The 24,279-nt window shown below is 41.7% G+C and overlaps 1 protein-coding gene across 5 annotated transcripts; it reads left to right on the top strand.

The window, feature by feature from the left end:
- Positions 1 to 549: 549 nt before the first annotated feature.
- Positions 550 to 23,782, top strand: SLC13A5 (solute carrier family 13 member 5). Of its 5 annotated transcripts, none has more exons than XM_040082739.1 (15): positions 550 to 763; positions 2,840 to 2,916; positions 4,112 to 4,219; positions 6,469 to 6,597; positions 7,370 to 7,506; positions 7,908 to 8,122; positions 9,400 to 9,571; positions 10,748 to 10,870; positions 11,407 to 11,619; positions 12,401 to 12,522; positions 12,796 to 12,914; positions 14,071 to 14,232; positions 15,225 to 15,362; positions 16,147 to 16,302; positions 21,579 to 21,664. In XM_040082739.1, exons 3-14 carry the CDS (start codon positions 4,115 to 4,117, stop codon positions 16,273 to 16,275), a joined length of 1,764 nt encoding a protein of 587 aa, XP_039938673.1. In that variant the 5' UTR covers positions 550 to 763; positions 2,840 to 2,916; positions 4,112 to 4,114; the 3' UTR covers positions 16,276 to 16,302; positions 21,579 to 21,664. The 5 variants fall into 5 exon arrangements, with proteins under 5 accessions (XP_039938673.1, XP_039938677.1, XP_039938676.1 ...); XM_040082743.2 differs by lacking the exon at positions 21,579 to 21,664 and adding an exon at positions 23,691 to 23,782 and having other exon boundaries at positions 604 to 763; XM_040082742.2 differs by lacking the exon at positions 21,579 to 21,664 and adding an exon at positions 21,677 to 22,892 and having other exon boundaries at positions 604 to 763.
- Positions 23,783 to 24,279: the final 497 nt, after the last annotated feature.

Below are 24,279 nucleotides of genomic sequence, written 5' to 3'. Positions count from 1 at the left end.
CTGCCACAGATGTTTCTCAGAAATTGGTGCGGTTCATTTCCCATCTAAAAAAAGCCCCTTCTGTCCCCCATTTTTCTCTGGGAAAAATGAAAGAAGAAGAAAAAGGAAATGCAGTAAGCCATTATTTAGATCTGAGAATAATGAATGTTTATCTGAATTTTGTAAAACAAATTATGTAATGAAGCAGAGAAAAGGCTTTTGAACAAATATGTTAATGAGATGGCAGCTTAGGGAGAGGTTACAGAGCTGCCAATTCTGAATCAAATTTTTATCATGGTTTTCTTTTGGTCCTTTTTTCTTTTGTAGTCGTTAGCCTGCACAGCATTTGAATGGGCTTTAGGGTACAAACTATATGGGAAACACCAACTCTAGGTCAAGAAAGACTGATCAGCAACATACACTGACTGAGAAAACCCCACTGACTCAAAATTCATAATGAGGGCTTTTATGTAGAAAGTTGTTAGGCATGGGGATTGTGCTGAAAGGACTGTTCATTCAGAGTCTTGAGAGCTTTTCTTGGAAAAATAACAGATGCTCCACTGGGAACTTAGTTGAAAGCTACTCCTGAAGCAGGACAGTGGACTGGCAGTAGCTGGGAAGGACTGATTGGAGGAAAAAGGAAAAATGGAGAGCAATGAAAGTAGTTTTCTCTGAATGCTGATAATAACTCTTTCTACTTAAATTCTGTGTAAACCTTCCAGTGCATAACATTACCATACAAGACCTCTTCTAGGCATCTTTTGAAGGCAACAATCACATAGAGGTAAGTTCTGAGCCGATTATTTTTTAAATGCAATTTTTAAAAGCCTAAGTAAAAACCATTCTTTTTCTGCTAAGTCCTAGGATATCTCAGGACCAGTTATTTAAAGTTTTGTTTCTCAGTGTCAAGTATGATACAACTTACAGTCCTTGTTTAATTTTATTTTGTTACAACCTCTAGCTGTTGTATGTAGCCTGTAACATGAAAGAACTTTAAAAAGTATGTGAGGAGTTTTTGCCTCGAGAGAGAGTAGCAGTTATCTAGGTCAAATGGGCTGCTTTAGAACAAGAAAACTGTACTTGTGTGCTTGGCCAGCATTTGAATTAGAGGCAGAAGATATGTCTATCTGTAATTAAATGAACCAGCTGCTGCCTGTAGACCATTCCTATCCTTCAATAACTGGAATAACTGGGATTATTGCCTTGTAGAGAGTGCAATATATTAGAAAAGCAGCTTCTCAGGAATGAACTAAACTATAAAAAAAATCTTTATTTTACAATTTTTCCAGCTGGACTTACCCTGGAACTCCTACTTTCTAAGGGGTATTTATTTTCAGTCCCCTTCTCTACCAAATAATATAGGTCAGCCTTTCTTTACTATTCTTCAGCAGTGTCTCACTTCTGGCTGCATCTCTTGGCCATAGTTCACATCATTGACTCTGGTATCTGAAGTATAAAAGAGAAGATTGCAAGACACTGCATGTGATTTGAAAATGCTGTCAAGCTCATCTAGGCATTTGCTGTCTTGAAAGGTGCAGCTGTTCCTGCCACAGCTGTTCCTTGCCCGGTCATAACTAGCCCAGACTCTTGAGCTGGCTCTGGTGCTCACTGAACACTTCATTGAACCTATTCAACTCACTAACAGCAGAAAAACGTTCTGCTTTCTTTGTCAAGTTCAATCAAATGAACCCCCGAGCCACCAGCTGAGAAATGTCGTAAAGGCCAGGGAGGGTTGGTGGCAGTGAGCTAAAACATGGGCCTGGCTCAGTTACTCAGATCCTTGATTCTTAACATGCTCAAAATACCAGTTTTTATTAGGGCAGCAGAACAGCAAATGGGGGAAGTGGTATGTTGCAACCAGAAAAAGGGATTTCAGGTACAAGAGACCTGATTTAGCTGCTGGTTCCACCTCACGTCACCACCCATACCTAAGCCTCTTTGTAACACAAAAAATTGAGTTCCTTTGAAAACTGATTTGAAACTTAGTACCAAGAAGAACTAGAACAGCACATTATTCAACACTAGGGTATCAAAATTTGGCCCAAGAGATGCTACAGACTTCCACTTCTAAATTATGTCTGCGACCAAAAGCTAATTTTACCCACTGCTTCTAAATCAGTATTTAAAGCCATTGCTTTCTACTGTGTTCAGAGCCATACTGACTGGAGGAAAGGATTCCTTTTTCTTGAAGGTTTGCAGTTAGTGCTCAATCATCATGAGCTGAATTTCAGGCTGTGGGAGGCTTTTGTTTGAATGCTCTTTGGACTACCTAAAACTCCCCCTGGATGTTTTGTAAGTGCTTAGGCTCTCTGTAGCTCCCTTCTGCCCAGCTGTCAGATGCATTCTGAAAAGCAAGCAGCCAAAACTTTGTCTGTCATCTCCTTGGCACAGTGAAAAGGAAGCTCATCATCAAATGATATGAAGGCAAGTTTGCAATAATTCTGCACAATAAGGGAATATTGATTCTCCTTTCTTTATTGGGGAAAAAAAAAAAAAAAAAAAAAAAAAAAAAAAAAAAAAAAAAAAAAAAAAAAAAAAAAAAGGACTGAGGCATGAATTAGCTAATTTAATTGCCCGTGGAGTCCCATGTCTCATCCCCAGGTACAGCAAGCAAGTCTCCTTTCACAAGATTAGTCCATCTAAAGATATCAACACAATTTTTGTCTTTCTCTTTATTTTCTTTTTCTTCACTGCATCATTCACTCATCTGAAACAAGAAGACAACAAAACATATTTGTACTGGTCTATCAGAGTTAACATCAGAACTCCTTTAGAGTTAACTATTTGCATTTTCTTTTTTAAGTGCTTCTAGTCCTTTTTGGTTTTTGACTAGGAACCAATTTTTTTTCATTGGATACAGGCCCCAGGAATGCAAGTTTTGGCTGATTCCCCACTTTCTGCTAGACTTTGCACTGGTGTGAAGTTTCCTCTGTGTTGGTAAGTTACCCAGAGGGACTGCTCCCAAACGTTTGAAGATTTGGAATCTGTCCAGATCCGGTTGGCAACTATTTTTCTTAGTGGGCATTCACTGCTTTTATAAATGAAAAGTAACATTGGAGTGTCTTGTTTTGAACTCCTGTCACTCAAGTTCCTCTGGTCAGCAGAGGACAAAGCGTGCAAGCTGTAGTCAGAGCTCCCTCATTACTTGCTGTGGAATCTGACATTATTTCTGTGAGTAACTGCTTGTTAAGACTGTATTAAGAGACTGCAGGATCAAATTGTTGAGATATGATTTATGCTGACTTCAATTTCTGCCGGCTGTTGCCATCCCAGAAGTAAAACCTAAAATATCAACAGTTTGTTTGTCCTGTCTCTAGTTGTCACTTTCTGCCCTCTCAGTTGTGCTGGCCACCATCAGTAGGGCCATCCCTTTGGATTCCGAGGCTGTGCTACATGTAGACGAAGTCACTGAATGTAACAACATTAAAAATAACCTTTCAAGTTAACCTTCCTGGGTTATTTTTAACCAAGAACCAGAGGCACAATGCCTCTCAAAATAACAGCTAAACACAGCCATGCATGCCTGCACAGACCTTTGTTTTGGGAAGACCCCCACAGTAGTTTTAACTCTCCATTTCCCTAAAGGAGCTCAGTCCTTCCCCACCACTGTGTGAACGAGGAGGGACGATCCTCCCTTGGCGTCACCAGCACCTCCCGAAAGTCCAGCTCCCGAGAGGGGCCGTGTCAGCACCTCGGTCCCTGCACGAGATGCGCACCGTGAGAATCTGTGCTTGCTGGCACCTTTCTGTGGGCTCTGTGAGCAGGGAGAACGTTCTTACAGCACTCTCCCTATTGGTGTGACAGATGATACACAGTCATTGAGCCGCTTTTCTTGGCACGGAGGGGCTGCAGAAGCCCCGCACGGAGGTGGCCGTAAGGGAGGGGGAACGGCACCGGCCCCAGGCCGTGTCCCGGCGGCCCGGCAGGAAGGGCGGCTCGGGGCAGGGCCGGGGCGCTCGGGGGGGCTCGTTCGCTCCCGGGCCTCACCCGCGCCGCTCTCCGGGGCGGCCCCCGGCGGGGCGGGCGGGACGTGTCGCCCCCGGCCGGGTCCCTCCCGTCCCTCCCGCCCCGTACTTAAAGCGGCGGCGGCGGGCGCTGCTCCCGCGCGCGCCCTGACCGTGTCACCCCACAGAACATGGCCCCGACGTGCCTGCGGCCCCTGCTGAGGTACCGCTCCTTCGCCATCATCTGCCTCACGCCGCTGCTGCTGCTGCCGCTGCCGCTCGCTGTGTCCACGCGGGTAAGTGCCTGCGGGGCTCCAGCGGGAGCAGAGCCCGGCTCCGGCCCTGCTGCCCCCCAAGTGATCCCCGCTCCGTCCGGCTCTGGCCCGCTCCCCGTGCCTCCCACGCACCCAACCACCGTGCCAATTAGATGCAATTCATTCTGGGCCAAGACAAGCCCATGCGTGGCTGGCCGGCGCTTTTGGAATTGTCCTGCAATATGTCGTAGCGATTGGAGTGGGCTGAAGGGCAGGAGTGCATCCCCCAGCTCTCTGCTGAGCCTTTGGTACTCCCAGCATGTTGCTTGGTGACATTCTCCATACTGATGCAGCCAGCGTTACGTTGCATGACTTGGTCAGGATTTCAAGTGCCCTGTTCTCCAGTTCATCTTTCTTACCCCAGGGATGGCGGTGGCACAACTCCTTTGCATTCAGTGGAGGTACACCGGCATAAAATTGCAATAACCCAGGGAAATTTGGACTTTAATGCCTTGTAGCCTTCTTGACCAAGTGTCAAAGCTCAGTTTGCAGTATTTTAGCTTACTAGAGCTTTGGAGGCTATTCTAATGCTAAAAACAGCCTTTCTTCTAGGCAACTTGTAGTGCTCAGTCTGTTTTAAAGTACAGGAAAATTTTATCTATGTTTATAAACCAAATTGCCAACCCTTCTGGTCTACCTAAGTTTTACCAGCCTAGCCTTTCAGTTGAATGGTGGTGGTTTATATAATGAGGAATTTATGACTGTTAAGCTCTACTTTGGTCAAAACTAGGAAAGGTTATTTCCAAAAAAATTAAGTATATCTTCAGTTTGCCATTATTTCTAGGTATATTGTGTCACTAGTCTAACCTAAGAAATTACAATATTTCACAATGGGAAAGCAATATTTCTGTCCACAACTGCTTTTTCATCTCTCAGCCAGCAGCAGGTCACTGTGTTTTGTCTCAGCTGTACAGAAACATGAAAGAGACATTCTGTGACTGTTCCCGTAAATCAGACAGATATAGGTATAAGTACAAATATATATTTAATTCCAAATATTTGGTTGTTTGAATTGGCCATGGTTGTTGGAGTTAATTTATAAGCATGGTTGTATTTTTGAACTTCACATAAATTATTTACTCTCCAGTCTCTAAAACCAGTGTTTTGAATTTTATTCACTTAGCGTTGTTTATGTCTTTCATACTAGCAACAGATTAACCACAGTCAGTTCTAGCCCTGCATTACTGCAGTACAGCATGAATTGTATCATGAGCCTGACCTTATATGTATAAAGGGAAGAGACTTCAACAGTTAAATTTCTCAACAAAATTAAGGAAAACACAGCCCTGCTTACTAATATCACCTGATGTCAGTTTTTATGTGTCACTGTCACACCATTTATTTTAGCAATAAAGTCACATTTGTTGTATTAGAGTAAAATCCTATAAACACATACCCTAAATAGGAGCAAATACTGAGCTACAGAACACCGACTTCAGCTTTCAAACAGTTCACTGTTAGCTAATGAATGTTTGCTTCTCCTGACAATTTTTAGAGTACAAACCACAGAAGGCTGCCTGATCAACAGCCCAAAAAGACAGGTTGCAACAATTCTAAACTAGGGAATTGAATCCCCTTAGCAGGTAGGGACAGTATGATTTGGGAAAGTAGTTTAATATCTCTGATGTGCTTAATCACAAAAAAAAAAAAAAAAAAAATATATATATATATATATATATATATATATATATATATATGTATGTATATATTATAAAAGAGTTTTACTTTAAGAGTTACTTTAAAAAGTGAAAAACTTTTAAATTATTCAGTGAAATAGTTTCTGAGCTCAGCTGGGTTACTGGACATATATAAAAGACTTGGGAATTTCAGGCAAGCTAATCATCCCCACTGGGAAATTTGGCCATTCATTTAAAAAAAATTAACTCTATATTGCTGTTCTTGGCTCCTAGATGTAAAATCTGATGACCTCAGCCCCCAAGAGGTAGTTGCACACAGCAAACTATGCACTTACCTAATGGTGGAAGATCTGTTTTTCTCACAGCATTTATTTTGTGTGGATGTATTAAAGCAACCACTATGTTCTTCTTGGTCAAAAAGATCTTTTTATACAAGTTATTTCAGAATATGATTTAAAAGCACGAGTTTAAGTCCTCATTCAGTGTAACTTGTTAAGCTACAGACAGCAGAGTGTGTGAGCCACTTGTAAGAGCTACCAATGTTTCTTAGCTTTAAAAACAGTTTCTAATGCTTAAATGTGTCTTATGTTGCAGGAGGCCAGATGTGCATATATCATCATCATCATGGCTGTGTACTGGTGCACTGAAGTGATCCCCCTGGCTGTCACCTCCCTCATGCCAGTGGTATTTTTCCCTCTGCTTGGAGTTCAGACTGCTAAAAAGGTAAGGAACTCATGCAATCCAGGTCTAATACAGAGAAATCCAGTGCTCCAATCCCTCATCAGTATTTAGCGAACAAGTCTGTATTGGTGTTCATGGTTCTTATATGGGAAGATGCTGAACTATATACACATTTGCCCAAACTGATAAGAGTGGAGGGCTTAAGGTGGTAGAGGGGAGGGTCTGTTTTGGGCATGGATCCCGCTGGAGAGCATCCCACTAGTGCCAGCAGTTTGTGTGTTCCCAGCCTATGAGAAAGTAGTGCTGACTGTCTTCTGGGAGATCTCAAAATGCGTGGGACAGACTTCTGAGAGGATAGATGGCATGGTGCTGGCAGGTATGCTGTGATCTCCCCAGATCTCATCCTGGGCTGTTTGTGCTGGAGGCACAAGGCACAGGCTGTATTCAGGTTCTGTAGCCCAGGTTCACTACTGGCCAATAAGCTGGTAAAGGCAGGTGTGGTTGCTGAAGGTGCTGAGAAAGCCCTTTTGGAGCTCAATATTTCCAGCACCTTCCATACTTTGAGCCCCCAACTGTGTTTTAGGAAACTGGTGTCATTTTGCACAGTGATACACAAAATGCTCTTGCACAGGCAAGTCAGCAGTTACACAGGAGATCAAGGGTTCAGGAAACTGCAGGGAGCTCTCAGGTAGCAGCTGCCTCTTGTTCCAGTGTGGACTGGGGCCTGGTCCAGTCCATGGATTTGAGAGGGTGGTAGGCAAATTGTACTGTGGAAGCAAGTATTTTGGCCTGACTTACCTTCTCTGTCTTTCAGGTGTGCTTACAGTACCTAAATAACACAAACATGCTCTTCTTTGGAGGGCTGATTGTCGCAATTTCTGTTGAGCAGTGGAATCTTCACAAAAGGATTGCACTGAGGGTCCTTCTGATTCTTGGGGTGAAACCAGCACTGTAAGAGTATTACATTATTTTTTTCTTACTTCTTGTCAGTTTAGCAAAGATTTAACAGTCGGCAGAGAGAGGATCCTTCAAAAGCCAATTTAGCTGTACTTGCACAGTTTCCAGAAATTAAATCTCTCAACAGGAACAGTTTATTTGTCCTTTATCCAAAATTAGCATCTGACTAAATTTTAGAGGCTTGCCATTGGGGACAAAATTATGACAGATTTAATCCTGCACTGGGATTCCTTCAGTGAAGATGGCAGAGCTGTCCTAGAAGGGAGCCTGGCCCTGCTGTGTACTAGTGGATGCTGCACACATCCCTGCCTGCTCCCCAAATTACAGTGACTACAAAGCCTAGCAGCATTTGTTCACTGTCTTCCTCTTTACTCTGCGTCTTTCTCTCATTTCAGCCTCATGCTGGGATTTATGATAGTCACTGCCTTCCTGTCCATGTGGATAAGCAACACAGCCACCACTGCCATGATGGTTCCCATTGTGCAGGCTGTCCTGGATCAAATGTACAACACAGAGTATGATGTGACCGTGATGGAACAAGCAACTGGGCAAACAAATACAGTGATTGAGCTGGGGGAAAAGAGCACATCAGAGGCCACTGCAGTGCGTGGTAAGGGCCTTCTTACCAATAAGCTGATGCTACTGAACTTGCTACACTCAGCCCTCCAACCTAGGAGTGCTGTGTACCCTTTCCAAGGAAAGAGAATGGTAACCTGACTGAAATCCCTTAATACATGACATTTAGGTTTTACAAAATAGCTTTCAATTTTGATGGCTGCCATTTTGTATGCTAGTGCTAGATCCCAAACAGGTTGTTATGTTCTTTCCTTCGAGCTGGAGTCATCCTCCCACAGTTTCCCTAGACTTAACCACCTGTTTGGGGAAGTGAAGAGCATATCCTGTGGGAAATAACCATCCAAACCCTCAGGATCCCACTTTCTAAATCTTGTGATTATCAGTGAGGATTCAACTTCTAGGCCAGGAAGGACTATTTGAAAAAATTAATGTAAACACAATCTATTTTGGTTCTAGGGTTATAGATATCTTTTTATTGACCAGATTGTATGTGGAGGTGGGGAGAAGGAAGAGAACTACTTTAAAAGCCATGTGGAAAAGAGGAATTGGTGTAGTTTTACTCATGGTAGACAAGCTCTTCTTGTGTGTGATCTTACTCTGATGCTTGATTCCTCAAGGTCCTCTGCCAGTGCTGTGGTTCTACAATAGGTTTCACAAACTCAGACCCTCTCATTTCTCTGCTCTGCTGTCCTCTTACAGAGGGCTATGTTATTAAATATGAATAAAGATCAGATTCCAAGTGTAGTGAAGATAATAAGAGTGTGCAAAAAATACTCTTTGATGTTGTTGAGTTGGTTGTAATTGCCATAAATTCCTTGTCCTGCTCCATTAGTCCAGTCAGACTTCAAGATTAGAGTGTTAACCTCAGAGAATAATGGACACAGCAGTAAAGTTTCATGGTTATTGTAAACTGACATAATGCCAAGCAAGGACTTGGGTTTCAGTGGGAGTTTTTTCTGTCTATATTCATATCTGTTAAAGCTAGTTGGGTTCTTACTGTGGAATTGGAATGGTTCCAGTAACTACAAATAGTTGGCTGGTGGTAAGCCTCTCTGTGAAAGAAGACATTACTGATGAGAAGCTGTGGCACTGCTGTGGGCAACAGCATCCTTGGATCATGCAAACCCACACTCTCAGCCTTGTTCTTCAGCTCCTCATGAACATTAGTCCGAAGTATTTAGGGAAATAACTGTGGATTTTTTTAATTGAAATAAATGGGACACAAACTGGAAGCACTAAGCCTACATACCCTATCCTGAACTCTCTGCCTTTCCAACTTTACCTGAGGCAAATAATTTTCTTTCTGTCTAGCTTTAAGCAATGAACAAGTCCCTGATGACCCCACATCTTCTGAGGAAAAGAAAATGAGGACGCATATATGCAAAGGAATGACACTTTGTGTATGCTATGCTGCCAGCATTGGAGGAACTGCAACACTTACTGGAACAGGACCAAATGTGGTACTGAAAGGCCAGATGAATCAGTAAGTAATTTTTGCTGCTTCTTTTAGTTACATTGTCATACTGTTTGTGTGACCAATTGACTGGTCTTAGATGACAATTTCACTTGTGAACTTCAAGCAATAAGTCGAGGAACTGAGACTGTGAAATGTGTATAAAGCGTTGGGCCTCACTTTTTTTTTTTTTTTTTTTTTTTTTTTTTTTTTTTTTTTTTTTTTTTTTTTTTTTTTTTTTCCCCCCCGCTTCAGCATCTTTTAAAAGGAAGCTATGTGATGGAATTAAGGTCTTTTGAAAAAATTGGAAATAGTGCTTGGCAATTGACATGTAAATAGTTGATTATAGGATATTGGTTCTTCTGTGTCTTCTTTTTCAACTGAAATACAGCACATTAGAAGAGGAACAGCAGTAAAGAACACGAGAAGAACGTAGTTTAACTCTGCTCATAAGCACACTGGAGAGAGCTAGAAGGAGCTTGGCCTCTCCTGCAACACTGTTCCTCCATGCTGTGCACTTGTGTTGTTCTCTCATTGCTAAACTGAGTTTGGTTGATCTACATGGAATCTAATATTTAGTGGAAATTTTCCAATATTGCTTCCTTGTGTTGCAAGTACTTCAGCCTCAGCTGCTACATTATGTGTTGGTTTTAACACCCAGCTGGAAGTTTGCTATTGATATTTTAGCTCCAATCATTATTGGTAAACACAGAGAATAACAAAAATTGCCTTTGTTAAACCACTGTCTTCATTCTTTCAAGTCAACTAGCAACTTTTTCCTCTGTTGAAGGCAGCAGAAATACAGGTATTTATTTCAGGAAAGACATTTCTTGTTCTTTTATTAGAATGAATTGGGAGGAAGAAAAGATGTCCTGTCTTGGGATAAATGAACAGGCATGTTGGAAGTGAAAGGTATCTACAATGTATGGGAGATCTTTCAGCCACACTTGTCCAACTGAGACTAAAGCATCAACATAAGCTCCTGTATGCATCAAAGTAAAACACAGGGGAGACTGACAATCATTTAAGTTCTGCTCTGAAATCAGGCTGCCTTCCCCTGTGACTTAAGTTAGGCTGTGGATGTTGCCTATGATTGCTTGTAATGGGTGCCTTAGATTTACATGCATAATTGTCACTGGCACATATTAAAGGGAGAGTAGATTATAAAATGTTTTGACGTTCATACAGAATGTAATTACTTTACAGGTTATACCCCAACAATAATGATATTGTGAATTTTGCTTCCTGGTTTGGATTTGCATTCCCAAACATGATCCTGATGTTGGTGCTAGCTTGGCTTTGGTTACAGTGCTCCTTCATGGGACTCAAGTGAGTATTTATCTACACAATACTGGATAAACCCCTCAGTAAGTTAGTGCAGATCAGCTTACTGAGACATCTGGCTAAAACAAATGCACTGACAAGTTATTAATTTTGTAGCAGAGAGCTGGTCCATTTCACAGAAATTTTGTGGTCTAGAAACCTTTTGTGTTCGTGGGAGGTACATTAAGGCAAAAGCCTTATACATTATTAATCTTTAGACAGAATTGCCTTTTTATTTTTAAATCTCTCAACTGTGAATTTCAGCCCTAGAAAAGCTGGTATAGCTGGTTTGCAGCCATTGATTCAAACCTGACTTTTTCATCCCAGGTTACTCCAAATTGCCATCCTTTGATAGACCCCATTCTTCTCTGAGAACTGGTGTGTCCCCACAAAATATTTTGGCACTGTTGTAAATACTTTATTTTTGGCTTCTGCTGTGGTCTGTGTCTGTCCCCAAGAGTGACAGCTTCAGAGTGATAAGGATGTTAAAGCCCTCTAATATGTTCATACTTACAGGTTTTTTTTCTCCATTTTTCTCAAAGCTTTAAAAAAAGCTGGGGCTTTGGGACAGAGAGAACTACCAAAGAAAAAGCGGCATACAATGTGCTGAAGGCAGAAATGAAGAAGTTAGGCCCTATCTCTTATGCTGAATCAAATGTCCTCCTCTTGTTTGTTTTGCTGGTGGTCTTGTGGTTTTCCAGAAACCCAGGCTTTGTAAAAGGCTGGGCCTCCAGGCTCTTCCCAGGAGGAGAAAAGTAAGTTTTTTGGGTTTTTTTCCATCTTTTACCTTCTTGGTTAAAAATCAAGAGTCTCTTCCTCCTACATTCCAGTTTGAATCATTGATCATTAATTCCAACTTTGCCTGACTTCACATGTTTGATGGGCTTGATCCAATGGCTTGTTCGTGATACTACCAATCATCTATGATTTGCCAGTTTGTACTGTCAGTGGAAAGGCTGAAGACTGAGACGTGGAGCAAGCTGAACCTCCTAAAAGAAGAGAAAATTCTGTAATGCTGGTCTCAGTCACACTGACGTACACCTTGGTATCTTCTTTGCATGAGCTCCAATCAGTTGCAGTGATACTTAATATTTGGCAATATCACTTTTAACCAATACCTTAAAACTCACTGGAAAATTGATTTTGTGCTTTGAATGGCTGCTTTGCATAGTGTTCATGCATGGCACGTTAGGAACATAAAAGATACGTTGGGACGATCATACAGGCCATTTCTTTAGATGTCTGCCTTTGAGATACAACGATTGAATCTTGGCTTGAGCACAGAGAAGGAACCCTGCTCCAGGAGGGATGAGTTGTCATCCAGGACTCTGGTTATTAATGTGTATTGTAGCTTGTTTCTTTTATTATTGTGTTTATATTATGGCAAGTCTGAGAGACCTCAGACATGAGCTAATGACCCATTTTGCTCAAGCCCCAAATGGGATGGCAAAGATCAGTGACTAGAATTCTGAAAGGCAGCCCTTTTTTAGAAGAAAGGTGTCCATTTTCTAACCTGCATTCTCTTTTCTTCATTAGGTATATCACTGATTCTGTTCCTGCTGTGTTTATTGCCCTCTTGCTGTTTATCCTTCCTGCTCATAAGCCCAAATTCATAGCCTGGAATCCAAGCAAGTCTGACGCTGAACAGGCTGAAGAAGGTATATAAAAGAGGGATTGTAGTACTGTGAAACAGCTAACCCACTCAGCTAACAAGGCAGAAACGTGCACTGGATTTTCATGCAGTTCTTTAGAGCACCTCACCTACCTCCCCTGTTGGGCAGGGCTGGGGCACAATCCATGCTGGTGTGTGTTACCCTCACCCTGTGCAGATTTCTCAGTACTGTGCATCTGCCCACCAGTTTCTTATAGAACAGGAGACAAAGTGTCTTCGCTCTCCTAAAACATGTTCTACTTTTCATTTCTCACTTCAGATACAAAAAAGCCATTTTTATCAGCCTCGCTGCTAGACTGGAATGTGGTTCAAAGGAAGATGCCCTGGAGCATTGTGCTGCTGCTGGGAGGAGGTTTTGCTTTGGCTGATGCAAGCGCAGTATGTCCTGACATCTGTTTTTCTCTGACTCAAAGGCAAACTCCCTGGTTTGTTATCTAGTCCTGTATTACTGGGCATGCACCCAAAGCCAAACCCAGTAGCGAATTTCAGAACTGGAGGGAGATCTAAATTAGCAAAAATCAAGGAGAGGTGAATGCTTGTGAGTCTTTTCCAGGAATTTTTGTTCTCTGACCAAAGTGCTTTGATTAATCTTACTTCTTGAAGACTGCCGAGTAGGTTGGGATCTTCACTGTCAGGACAGTCCAGAAAAGCATCCTTTCTTACTTCTGTAGTCATCCCAATCCCACCCCTTGCTAGAAAAGTAGAAGTATAGATAACATTTGTTAGATTTTCAGAGCCACTTGAGGTTTGTTTAAAGGTTATATATCTTCAAGATTAAAGCAAAACCACTGCTGAAGTGGTCAGAAAGAAAAATCCTGGGTTGATGCTGTGTTCATAAATTCACAGAACAGGGAGCTAAATTCCCAAAACAGGAAGGAATCTTGGGGTGAACCATATTGTTTCCTTCATCACTGCTAAGACACATCTAAATCAAAGCAAGCATTACCTATCAGTAGTGCCATACTTTGGGGAAAGTCATGTTCGCATCTAAGTTTTGTGGATATTTAGGTTTAAACCATGGGGCAGATTAAAGCTCTGGGCCTTACATTCATCTACATACATCACACAAATTACTAAAGCTCCAGAGCATTAAAAATTATCAAGTCAGAGATTTTGTAACCTGTTTGTATCAACTACTGAGTGTTTTCCTAGAAACATTTCCTAGAGCATTCATACAGAATCATAACCTTCAGAAACCTTACAAAAATGTGCCACGAAGCTTGTGGGCCATACATTAAGTATTTGCAATGGCCTCAGAAAAAAATTCTTGTCTAGCAAGAAAATGCTAATTTTGTAACCGATGTCTGAGCAAGTATTTGGTTTCCAGAAGAATCAGAAAAGTGGGATTCAGTGTTATGTCTAGTTGGCAAGGAATTTCTTTTTGTTTTTGTGACAGATCATTGTACTTTCCTGGATGGTGTTGGTATAATTCAGGACTCCTTTAGCATTCTTTGACAGGAATGTTGCCTATAACATTCCCTGTTTCTGAGTCAGGGGTTGTAAACTTTACTGTAACTCACTTTTTTTCTTGCAGAACTCTGGGCTCTCAGCTTGGCTGGGTCATCAAATGACTCCACTGGGATCTATCCCACCATGGGCCATTGCAACAGTGATCTCTCTTATTATAGCTGTTGTCACTGAATGCACCAGTAACGTGGCCACAGTTACTCTCTTCCTGCCTGTCTTTTCATCCATGGTAAGATTGCTTATGTCCTGTTGCCCTGTCAGCTGCAGGATCAGAGTTTAACTGGGTGGCAAAGCAATATTATATTTGTTGTCTTGGATGTTGCTCCAGTGTACTTAAAGGGAAACCAGGTCATGCCTTTTGTAAGATGCGTGCCTTGGCCCTGGAGAAAGTGAATTGACAGTCACTTTTTCACTACAGATCAGCAAACATCAGTTACTTCTGTTCATATTGAGCCATCGGCTTAGAACTGGAAAAACATACACACACACAAAACCCAAAACAAAATCCAGCATTTTCTGAGGATGCCTTTGAATTATGCATCTTCACATTTTGTGCTAAAATACTCAGTGGCAGGCCTGATTATTAGAAATATGTAATTTGTCATAGTTTTTTTAAACAATTTTAAAACTTAGGGAGGAAAACCTGATAAGTTTTGCTGCCTTCTCTGAGTGGAATTGAAACTGTGGCATAAAGAGAAAAATAGGTTACTTTGTTCTTTAATTAGAAAAGGACAAGTACTTTATTCTAGACTATTTCATCAAAGCAAAATTACCCCAATCAACGTACTGGGCTATTAATGACTTAAACTGGCCCTTAAGTTTTGAGTCCCACAAAGTTTATGTAAAGTCTAAGAGTGTCACTCCACGTGCCTAGTAATTATAATCCCATTCCTGTGTTCCCTGGAAAAAGGGTGGTACAAGGTCAAAGAAAAGATTGTTGGATATATTTGACCAGAAATCTAAATTATACCATAGAGCAAAACAAACAACATGAAAGGATCAAGCCTTGTTTTTAAGTATCACGGGACAGGAAACAGCAGCAAGTTATCTTTAAGCACATGTGGATTTTAGAATAAAATGTTTGTGAATTACTCTGGTGATGTAATACAAGGAAACAAAAGAAGCCTATATATCTCCATCCCAGTGGTCTGGGGTGGATTGAGCCTTTATGCTTTCCTTTTTGAATGCCCCCAGAGTGATATTATTTCCATTTCATTGCAGGCTACGTCTGTCAAGATCCACCCTTTGTATGTTATGCTGCCTGGTACTCTCAGTGCTTCATTTGCCTTTATGCTACCTGTTGCAACACCACCAAATGCAATAGTGTTTTCTTATGGCCATGTCCGTGTTTTGGATATGGTAAGATAATTGCCTTCTCTCTTATCTGAAATTCTCCATTGCTTTCTTCCTGAAATGTGGTGAGAATTTAATTTTCTTTGCATAGTATTTCCAAAGTAACCAGGAAGCTCTTAGGGGCTGTAACTGCCACTTTATGTCCCTCTCTTCTGTGGTGTTAATATTATGATTAAAATTTGCATCACTGAAGTAACAGTACTTTTGTCACAGGCTTTGGGAGACATACAGACTGGCCCAAGTGAAATGAAAAATTGACAAGTCATAAGTCTCTAAAACCTGAAGGGTTGAAGTGCAGGCATGCCCTGCAGTGTTCTGGGGCTTTGGTGAGGGTCTAAAGCCTTGTCTCCACTGGAGCTGAAAGTGGAAGGTAGCAATCAGTAGCCCTTGGCTCTGGTTGTCTTGATTTTCTGCCAGACCACACAGGGCAGGTTCTGGGCAGAACACACAAACATTACTGGTTTTCTAAACAGTACTTGAAGAGGGTATAAGCTATTCTCTAACAAATAAGAACTACTTGTTACACATGCCTTAAAGCTCCTAGACTGGTTATATGCATAGCAAAGTGCTCAAAGACATTGCACAGTGTGTTCCCTGGTATTTCCACCTAAGCGAGAGCAGAAGACAGTGGATACAATGGGTATTTCTGTGATTTATTTGACTGTCTTTACTGTGTATGTACAAGTAGGCCTTGCTGCAGTTTGCTGTGCTGGTGTTTGGGTGTTGCTGGTTTGGACTTGCTGTGCTAGTGTTTGAGTATTGTTGTTGGTTTGGATTTTTTTCCTCACAGGTTAAAACTGGAATAGTGATGAACATCATTGGAGTCTGCTGTGTCACACTGGCCATCAACACATGGGGAAGACCTATGTTTGGGCTGGACACATTCCCAACCTGGGCAAACACCACAACAAAACAGTGAGCTGTGAAGAATTCGTGTGTTAAGCAAGTAAAGTATTCTTAGTACTCCCTATTGCCTAAAGTCCTGTATAGAGTCTCATCACCACTTCAGATCCAGTTGGGTGTTTGCTGCCTTCCAGCAGTCACACATCAGTTCATGTTTAAACCAACCCAATCTTACTCCAGTTGTGCTGGAGTCAAAAGTGTTTGCAATTGTACAACCTCGTGTCGGGATCATAAGTATGATCAAGTGATCCTTTGTGCCTCCAATCAAGGTCAAGAATTAGGATTTATCAGACTTTCAATAAAGACAGAGGAGGCTGTTGTATCAAATGGTTTGAACTATTATGTCACTGGTATGTACTTGTAAATCATTAGCATTGAATGTTGTGCTCAGGCAGGGGCTGAACATTCCTTACCTATTCCTTAAATCCACAAGGCAGCAGCTGTACAGAGAAATCCCTGTTGTCACTTGTCTAGTGAAGAAGGGGTACATGATGTTATACTGTGTTGTGTTTTAGTTGGGCCTCAGCCATATGGTGGGATCCTTCCAAATGGACATCCAACACACTTTCTCTTGCCTTGTTTTCACTCCCAAGTGTTACTGCATTTAGACACCTTTCTTGAGGGTTGAGATAACGTAATTCCATGCTGATTATGATTCAGCTGGTATCTCAGACAGTGATGCACTAAGGCTGGCTCTGCGTTTCTTGCACGGTTGCAATTAGAGGGCTGGGAGCCTTTCCCTCATTCACAGGTGTGGTTTCACATGCCAGCCAATGTTTTCCGAGTGCCAGCCTGGAGATGACCAGTGGCCCATAGGACTTCATACCTATTGCAGAAGTTCCTGGATTAGCCCCTGATGTGCCTTATTAATTAACTCTGGATTATTTGAGTGAAGTCAAGACATAAGAATAGGCTCTAATTGATGACCTGGGAAAAATTTAGGAGCCCAGATTTTAGTGCTTGTGCTGGCTGACAGCAATGGGAGTTGCCTTGTGTACTTTGGAATCCATGTCTTGTGAGAAAAGTAGTTTGTAACCTATTTAAGCTGTTTCTGTTGCAGAAGTAGTCTACAGAATGATTGGTGTTGGGCTGGGTGGATTTTGTCAATGGTGCATGGATGCTTTCCCTTCAGCCCCGGGGATGGAGGTGGGTGGGAGGTAAAGCAGTGTCTTACAGTGGAAAGATCTGTGGGTATGACCTGGGATTTGCTCCCAGATTTGCTGTGTATCCCCATGCAAGTCAGTTCACGTCTTTTTGCCTATTTTCCCTCCTAAAGAAGATGTTATGGAACCTACCTTCCTCACCAAGGTGTTGTGAGTTCATAAGGGTTAAATTCTGCAGTCATAGTGATTTCCCACCTCATTATAATGGGTTCAAGGTGTTAAGTTATAGAATCATAGAATTCTGTGTAGAAGATCTGGCATCTAGCTTAGTATTTTTGTAGGATATTCAGTAGTTATGTTATTAATGTGAATTTTCTTTATGGAACTGAAAAAATACATTTTTATCTAGAAGTGAGGGAAGTACTTATCCAGAAAATGACCAGGTGCTTTTTTGAGAAGAAAACTGCTTCAAGAATTGATTTCTGTGCCTTTATCTTTTGTGTTCTTTCATGGTGCTAAGCACCATAAACTGTCTGCTGAATGTTGTTCCCGAGTGCCACCAATGGCTCCCTGTCTTCCCGGGTGGCTGCATGCAGTGCAGCCTCATACTTCCAGGGAACGGTGGAGCATGGGGATAAACACATGCAGAGTCTAAGGAAGAGGCCAGTTCTATGTCAAGAATTGGCTTGCTCACAGATACTTTTCACCACCTGAAACTTATCACAGTATTTTTTTGAAGAAAGTGAAACCAGGAACAGTTGAGCACCTTCTGTCTTTTTGCAGTCACCACTTAATGCTGATTTGTATCTTTAGGTATCTAAATGCATTTGAGAAAGGCACTTTGTCTGCTTTCTAATGGACTTCACAGTGTGAAAACATGTTACTTTTGCCAGATACATGGTGCTTGCTCTGTTGTCTGACAAGTAAGATATAGGGGAGCTTGCATGGGTAGATGATACTGAGCTTTGCTATCTCAGTTCATGCAGACCAAAACCCCTCTAAAACTGGTTCCAGCTAAAAGCTGTGGGACAGACACTTCACTGTCCTGTTTGCAGAAGAGAATGTTATTAAAGTTTCTTGAAGAGGAGAAATTGCCCTCACCTCAGCTAGTGAAGAGCTTCACTCTGTTGCTGGACAAGAAGGAAGCAAATGCTATTTTCCTGAAGAGTCACACAGGGTGATTCGTGGTCAGGAGTGCTGGGCCAGGGGAAGTGTGCATGTGGGGTAATAGTGTTGGTTTCTTGTAACTGTGAAGTGTTGGATGTGTCACCCCTCTGTACTGTTAATAGCAGTTTCTTTTTGAGACACTTTTATGACATCGTGTGATTGATTCATATTTAATTTAAATGGGTGGGTTGCATAATTAGAGCCTGGCAAATAAAAACTTTGTAGAACAGTCTCCCCTCCTGTGTAACAGTGAACCACTTGTTTCTGCATTAGCTTCCACTGTAGCACAGTGCTGCCCCAGTAAGATCCAGGAAGGTACACGCTGTAGTGAATAATGCAGAGCAGAGATTTGGACACCACTTGTAAGTGTCTTCAGACCTGAATATCCATTGTTTCTCTTCTTTCATCAACTAAGTGATAACTTAAGTTTGCATCTCTGAAGATGCTCAGGTGGGACCAAATCAGGTGGCATACTCTACAAACTGTCTCATTCATTTCAGAGTAGAGGATTATAAGAATCTTAAGAAACGAAATCAGTTTTTGAGAATTAATGTTGTACAAACTTTCCAGTGTAACAGGTACAAATGGGCTTTTCTTCAGCATCAAATATGCATGGTGTTGTGTTCCAGTGCCCTGAGTAAATACACGTTACTTACTGTGGATAATGCAAGGACAATTGTTTTGTGACTAGATCTGGTTTACAGCCCCTTCAGCTGCAGGACAACTATCATGGTAGAAGCTTACCAGACATAGCATTTTGTTGCTCATCAAAGAATTTTTGTTTTAGATGCAGAAGTTGTGATGGTCCTAAGGTAGTGGCATAAAAGAATCTGTTTGCCCCGCACTGTAAAACAAGCACCCCCAGCACCCACAGAAAACATGGGAGGATCCTCAGTGTGGGCTTTGTCAGGGCGGGTTATTCAGCCACGCTGAGTGAGCAAACAGTTCCCATTTTACTGTACGAGGGCAGAGCGTGATTCCTTGTGGTCAGTGAGTCTGTCAGCTGGCCAGCTGGCAGCACAGCTGGCTGTGCCACCTCTAAGGAGCTAAATTAATGCTTTATTTTCTGCCCACTCTCTATGGATCCTTGGCTTTTCCTTTCTTCTCTAAAAATACCAGTTTACCAAAATACCAAATTGCTAATGCCTTTTCTGTAAATATTGAGTGTCTCAAACCTGCAGTGTTGTCATCCGGGCTGCTGTTGCACAGGGTTCATGCCTGGTCTTGTACCAGTGTGCAAACTTGCCCCCACAGCACCCTCGTGCTTGGGAATGGTCTCACAATTGTGAATTGAGTTCATGAATGACCAAACTACAAGAAAACCTACAAAGGGAGAACAGAGGTATTTCTCATGTGTTGAACATGTGTTGAACATCTAGATCTGAGAAATAGGGAATAAAAACGTTTCAGCATTCTCTATATGGTCAGAAGTCCCCAAGCTGAAGAGCAGTTCAGGTTTGTTGGTGTCATCTGCTGAGTTCAGAACAATGGGTAGTGCATTCCAGCTGAATTCTGATCTCACTTGAACCCAGTCTTTGGCTTATTCAGCCTTTGTTTTCCAGCTCAGGTGTGCTGCCACTTGAAATAGCAATAAGCTGGTTGTAGCCAAACCCAACATTTGCTGACAAACTTGGAATTGGAGAGTTGGTGTAAATCAGCCCAGAAAAAGAAATAAATCACTGAATCAGTCCTAGCCAAAATGCAGCAGTGGTTCCTTAACATACCACCTCTTACTTTTTACTAACAACATGTTGTATAATTTTTATATACTTCACATCTTTTTTTTTTTTTTTCCCCCCCTAAGTGTCTATGCTAAATATGTGAAGAAGTAGGTGGTAATAAATCCCAAGCCCTTGGACCAAGTGGCAGAGTTTTCACAATGTTTTCCAGTATGGTGAATAACTGTGTGACTTTAGACAAGTGTGATCAATTTCTTTGTGCCATTGAGGGCTTTTCAAAACTTCTGTACCTTGCACCACAAGGCCACCAGTCTGCTGCAATAGACTTGTTGAGCTCAGCGTTTGTCTGCATGGTTTAATGGCAGGGTGCTGATTCTTCTGTGCCCAGATGAACTATCCCAGCGGCAGCTCTTCAGTGTCAGATCAGACCTTGCCCTTTTTGTATCTTTGCTGGCCCCTGTGTGAAGGATCTGTGGCACAGAGAGGACTTGCCATGCACTGCAGACTGCCTCTGCTTGGCAGAGAAATTCTGAGGGAAATACAGCCCCTTTACCATTGGGAGCACAGAGTAGAGGCAGGCATACCATGCTGCCCTGAAGTGATTGAGGACTGCTTAATACAATGTTTGGCAGTTATTTAAAAAGAGAGCTGACTATGCTGAAACTATTTTTGTCCATTTAGGTTTTTTCTGGAGCACTTAGTCAATAGTTCCCATTCATTATGGTCTAAATGTAGATTTACATTTACTGTAGAGTCTGGCTATAAGAAAGACACTGGTTTTTATGTCAGAGAAAAGATGTTATCCTTCCCTAGTTTACTTCAGTGCTTTATTTACCCACACAAAATTATTTCCCAGTCTTATTTGTCACGTGGCACTTCAGTGAGTTTTCATAAGCTGTTTCAGGCCAGAGTGTGTGCCTCATTACAATGTTCATAAAACATTTTTTATAGACAAACCATTGTCTTGAAAGAACTGAATGTTCCAGATACTATATCAAATTTATTGTAGTTTCCCTTGTGAGAGCTATTCTTTGAGAACAATAACTTGGGTTGGGTCTTAGCAAATATTTTAGAAAGCCAGCTGAAGATCAGATTTCCACCAGAATCAAAGTTAACACAATCTTTCAATAAAGGAATTATTATTCTGGAGGAAGTTTCTATTTTACTTCAATATTTTGCCTTGGCTATACAGTCAGAAATCAGAAACATAGGAATGTATATTGCTCCTGTCAAATGGCTGATCTTAAATTTACCTGCTATCCAGGTGTCCTAATAGAAGCCCTCATATATTTTTAACCAACTTATTAATGAAAAATATAAAATGCTTCCTGACCCATGACATTTAATCTTGGCTTTATCTTTAATTCTAGTGTTTGTCTGAAGCTGGAGGAGTACCATAGTCACAGAAGTACATGTGCCAGTGCCTTCAATAAACCAGTCTTTTTACACTATTTCATCCAATTTGCAGCTCACTTGAATGGTGTTTGGCATCTGCAGATGAAGTGGTTCCACCATGACTGTTACTGGCTGCTTCTGAAGTGCACATTACCTGACAGTTTCTTGACCTCAAAAAAGAGAGCTTAGTGAAGAGTTAAGTCTTTAATTAAATACGTTCTGACAATTGTTTTAGTCACTGAAAGCTATGATCTTGTTTATATTGAATTACAATTATAGCATTGGAGTAAAAAAATTGCAGACTTTGTGCTGGCTTGTTATAAATATAACATAATGCATACTCTGCTCTCTGTTATTTAACCATATTTTAAGCAGGATGCTTTCCAGTCTACAGGAGCTGTCTTGCATTCTGTGGGTAAAAATCCTGTCAGATGTTGTCCATGTTAATATCGGTTTGCATTCTGTTCCAAAGCAGTGGGTAAATGGGTGAACAAGAGGGGATGTCTTGGGTTTCATGCACTTCTCTGTTTGATCTCACTTGATCAGCTTTCAGTGATGAAATTGCTGGACCTTTTTTTCTCACTGGTGCAAATGGACTGCACTGTGGTGGCACAGAGGAATCTTTTGCAACATTTCACTTCCTTAGTGTTTAACTTCAAGGTTCAACAGCATGCCAGACAAGACTTTATTTTCTCTTGTGTCTCATAAAACCTTGGTGTCTTCAGGTCCCAGAAGTGGCTACAATTAAGAGCTGTGCCTCTATGCCAGTTCTGATGAGTTAAGATAAACTTACTGTCCTAAACCATCACATTTCTGGGCAGGCAACAGCAATGATAGCAGTCTAGTCTCTATGAAAGGAGAAACAGACAGCAATGTCATCCTGGTTCTATGACAATAAGACAAATTCCTGGCTCACATTTATATTAACACATATCCCGCAACTTTGGCTCACCTGACATTTAAAAACAAAACAAAACAAATCAGACTTCTCTTAGAGAACATTCTCAGTTAGTATATTAAAATCCCAATTTTCAATTTTGTTCCTAGTTTTGATGGACAAGAATTGAGACGTTTGACTTAACTGTAGCAAACCTACATAGTAATTTATTTTTCTGACCAATTCTTTTTTAGGATTCTCTCCTCTGAAGTTACTCTTGGGAGAGAAATCCTGCTCTAGAATAGCAACACAGACACATGGGATCTATTTGATCTCTTCTTTTAGACCAAAGTCTGTGTTTACTGGGGAGTGACTTGTTATGTTTTGATATAGTAATAGTAGTATTCCACAACCACTAAAATGTTGTCTAAAAAAGCAACCCTTTTTTATTAAGGAAAAACTATACACAGATCCTTTTTATATGTTTTTTGTATGTAATCCAATTCCCAGGGGAAAAAAATCATACTGCATAGGAAAATATAGTATTATAGAAAATTGCTAAGTTGAATGCCAAAAATACTTCAACAAATGGAAATAGAAAGTAATCAAACAACAAAAAAGGAAGACATTAGAAGGGTTTCAGGCAAGTCTGTAAAGATTGCTGCCACCGCTGCTGCTCACTCATGGAGCATTTGCTTATTAATAGTTTTACTCTGAGACAATTGTGTTTTAATTAATGAAGAATTAAGTGCAGAGGTTGACAGAAATCTCCTTGGCTGATTGTAAAGTCACTATGAAAAACAAAACCCAAAGCTCCAAACTTTGTCCAATTTCCAATATTTACCATTAAACTTTAAATACAGTTCAGTATTTTAGGGTTGATTCTCTCCGCTTCCTTTTGCTCTGGAAGTGGTGAGCAGTGGCTTTGTCTAGTACAAAGCTAAAATGAATAAAGTTCGTCCTCTTTTTATCCCTGCCAGCTCAAGGGTTATCTGGGGAAAAAAATGCATGGAACATTGACCTCAAAGCCACGTTCTAATGGCTCTGGGATTGACTGGCCTCTGTGGCAGACGGACAAAACACTGCCCTTGTTCCTGTCAGAAGGAATGTTCGGGAAGAGTAGGAGCTGGAGTCGCAGGAATGTCACTCGGTACTTGCACTGGGTCCCTCTGGCACAAGCAGCGTGTGACTGGGATTTTTTTCCCCTCAGACGGTGAAATTCTGCAGGGCCGGAGGTCGCCTCACGACGGTGCTGAGTGACGTCGTCAGGACAAAACGATGATGTAAAACTGAATGTTGGTCGTTTTAAAATACATTGGTTTGTGCTTTAATGATTTCTGAGTTCTTTGGAGTTTGCCGTGAGCTGCAGCAGGACACCGTAAGAAGGAGGGAATTTGTACAGTGCCATATTCAGTGTGGGGCTTATTTAGATATAGGGATCTCTGAACTTGGTGCCCTGCTGCTGTAACCCAGCAGGAGCTGCTCTCTCACCGGAAAGAGTGAGCTCACGGTGTCACTTGTGCTCAGCTCCCAACACCAGTGTGTTTGCAGGCTGCTGCAGGGCAGGAACGAGGGAAGTGCTCCGACCAGTGCGCGGCTCTGGCGAGACTCGTGGGGTCGGGAAACCCAACCCTTAACATGACCCGCACTTGTTCAAAGGGCGCTGTGTCAGTGTCTAGGGTGCGAAGGACTGTGTGTCAGCACACGGCCGGCAACACGAACGAGAACGAACGGCGTCTCCAAGAGCCGCCTCCACCGCAAGAGTGACGCTGCACCCACGGAACCATTCCGCGCTCGCG

This window comes from Hirundo rustica, chromosome 19 (genome assembly GCF_015227805.2).
Source record: "Hirundo rustica isolate bHirRus1 chromosome 19, bHirRus1.pri.v3, whole genome shotgun sequence".
NCBI classification, from domain to species: domain Eukaryota; kingdom Metazoa; phylum Chordata; class Aves; order Passeriformes; family Hirundinidae; genus Hirundo; species Hirundo rustica.
This window is presented reverse-complemented; position numbering and strand designations above follow the sequence as displayed.

Coding starts and splice junctions, on each gene's coding strand:
- SLC13A5 (XM_040082743.2), top strand. CDS start 4,115: ATGGCCCCGACGTGCCTGCGGCCCCTGCTGAGGTACCGCTCCTTCGCC. Junction 10,871..11,406: donor TGCTCCTTCATGGGACTCAA/GTGAGTATTTAT, acceptor TTTTTCTCAAAG/CTTTAAAAAAAGCTGGGGCT. Junction 11,620..12,400: donor CTCTTCCCAGGAGGAGAAAA/GTAAGTTTTTTG, acceptor TTTCTTCATTAG/GTATATCACTGATTCTGTTC.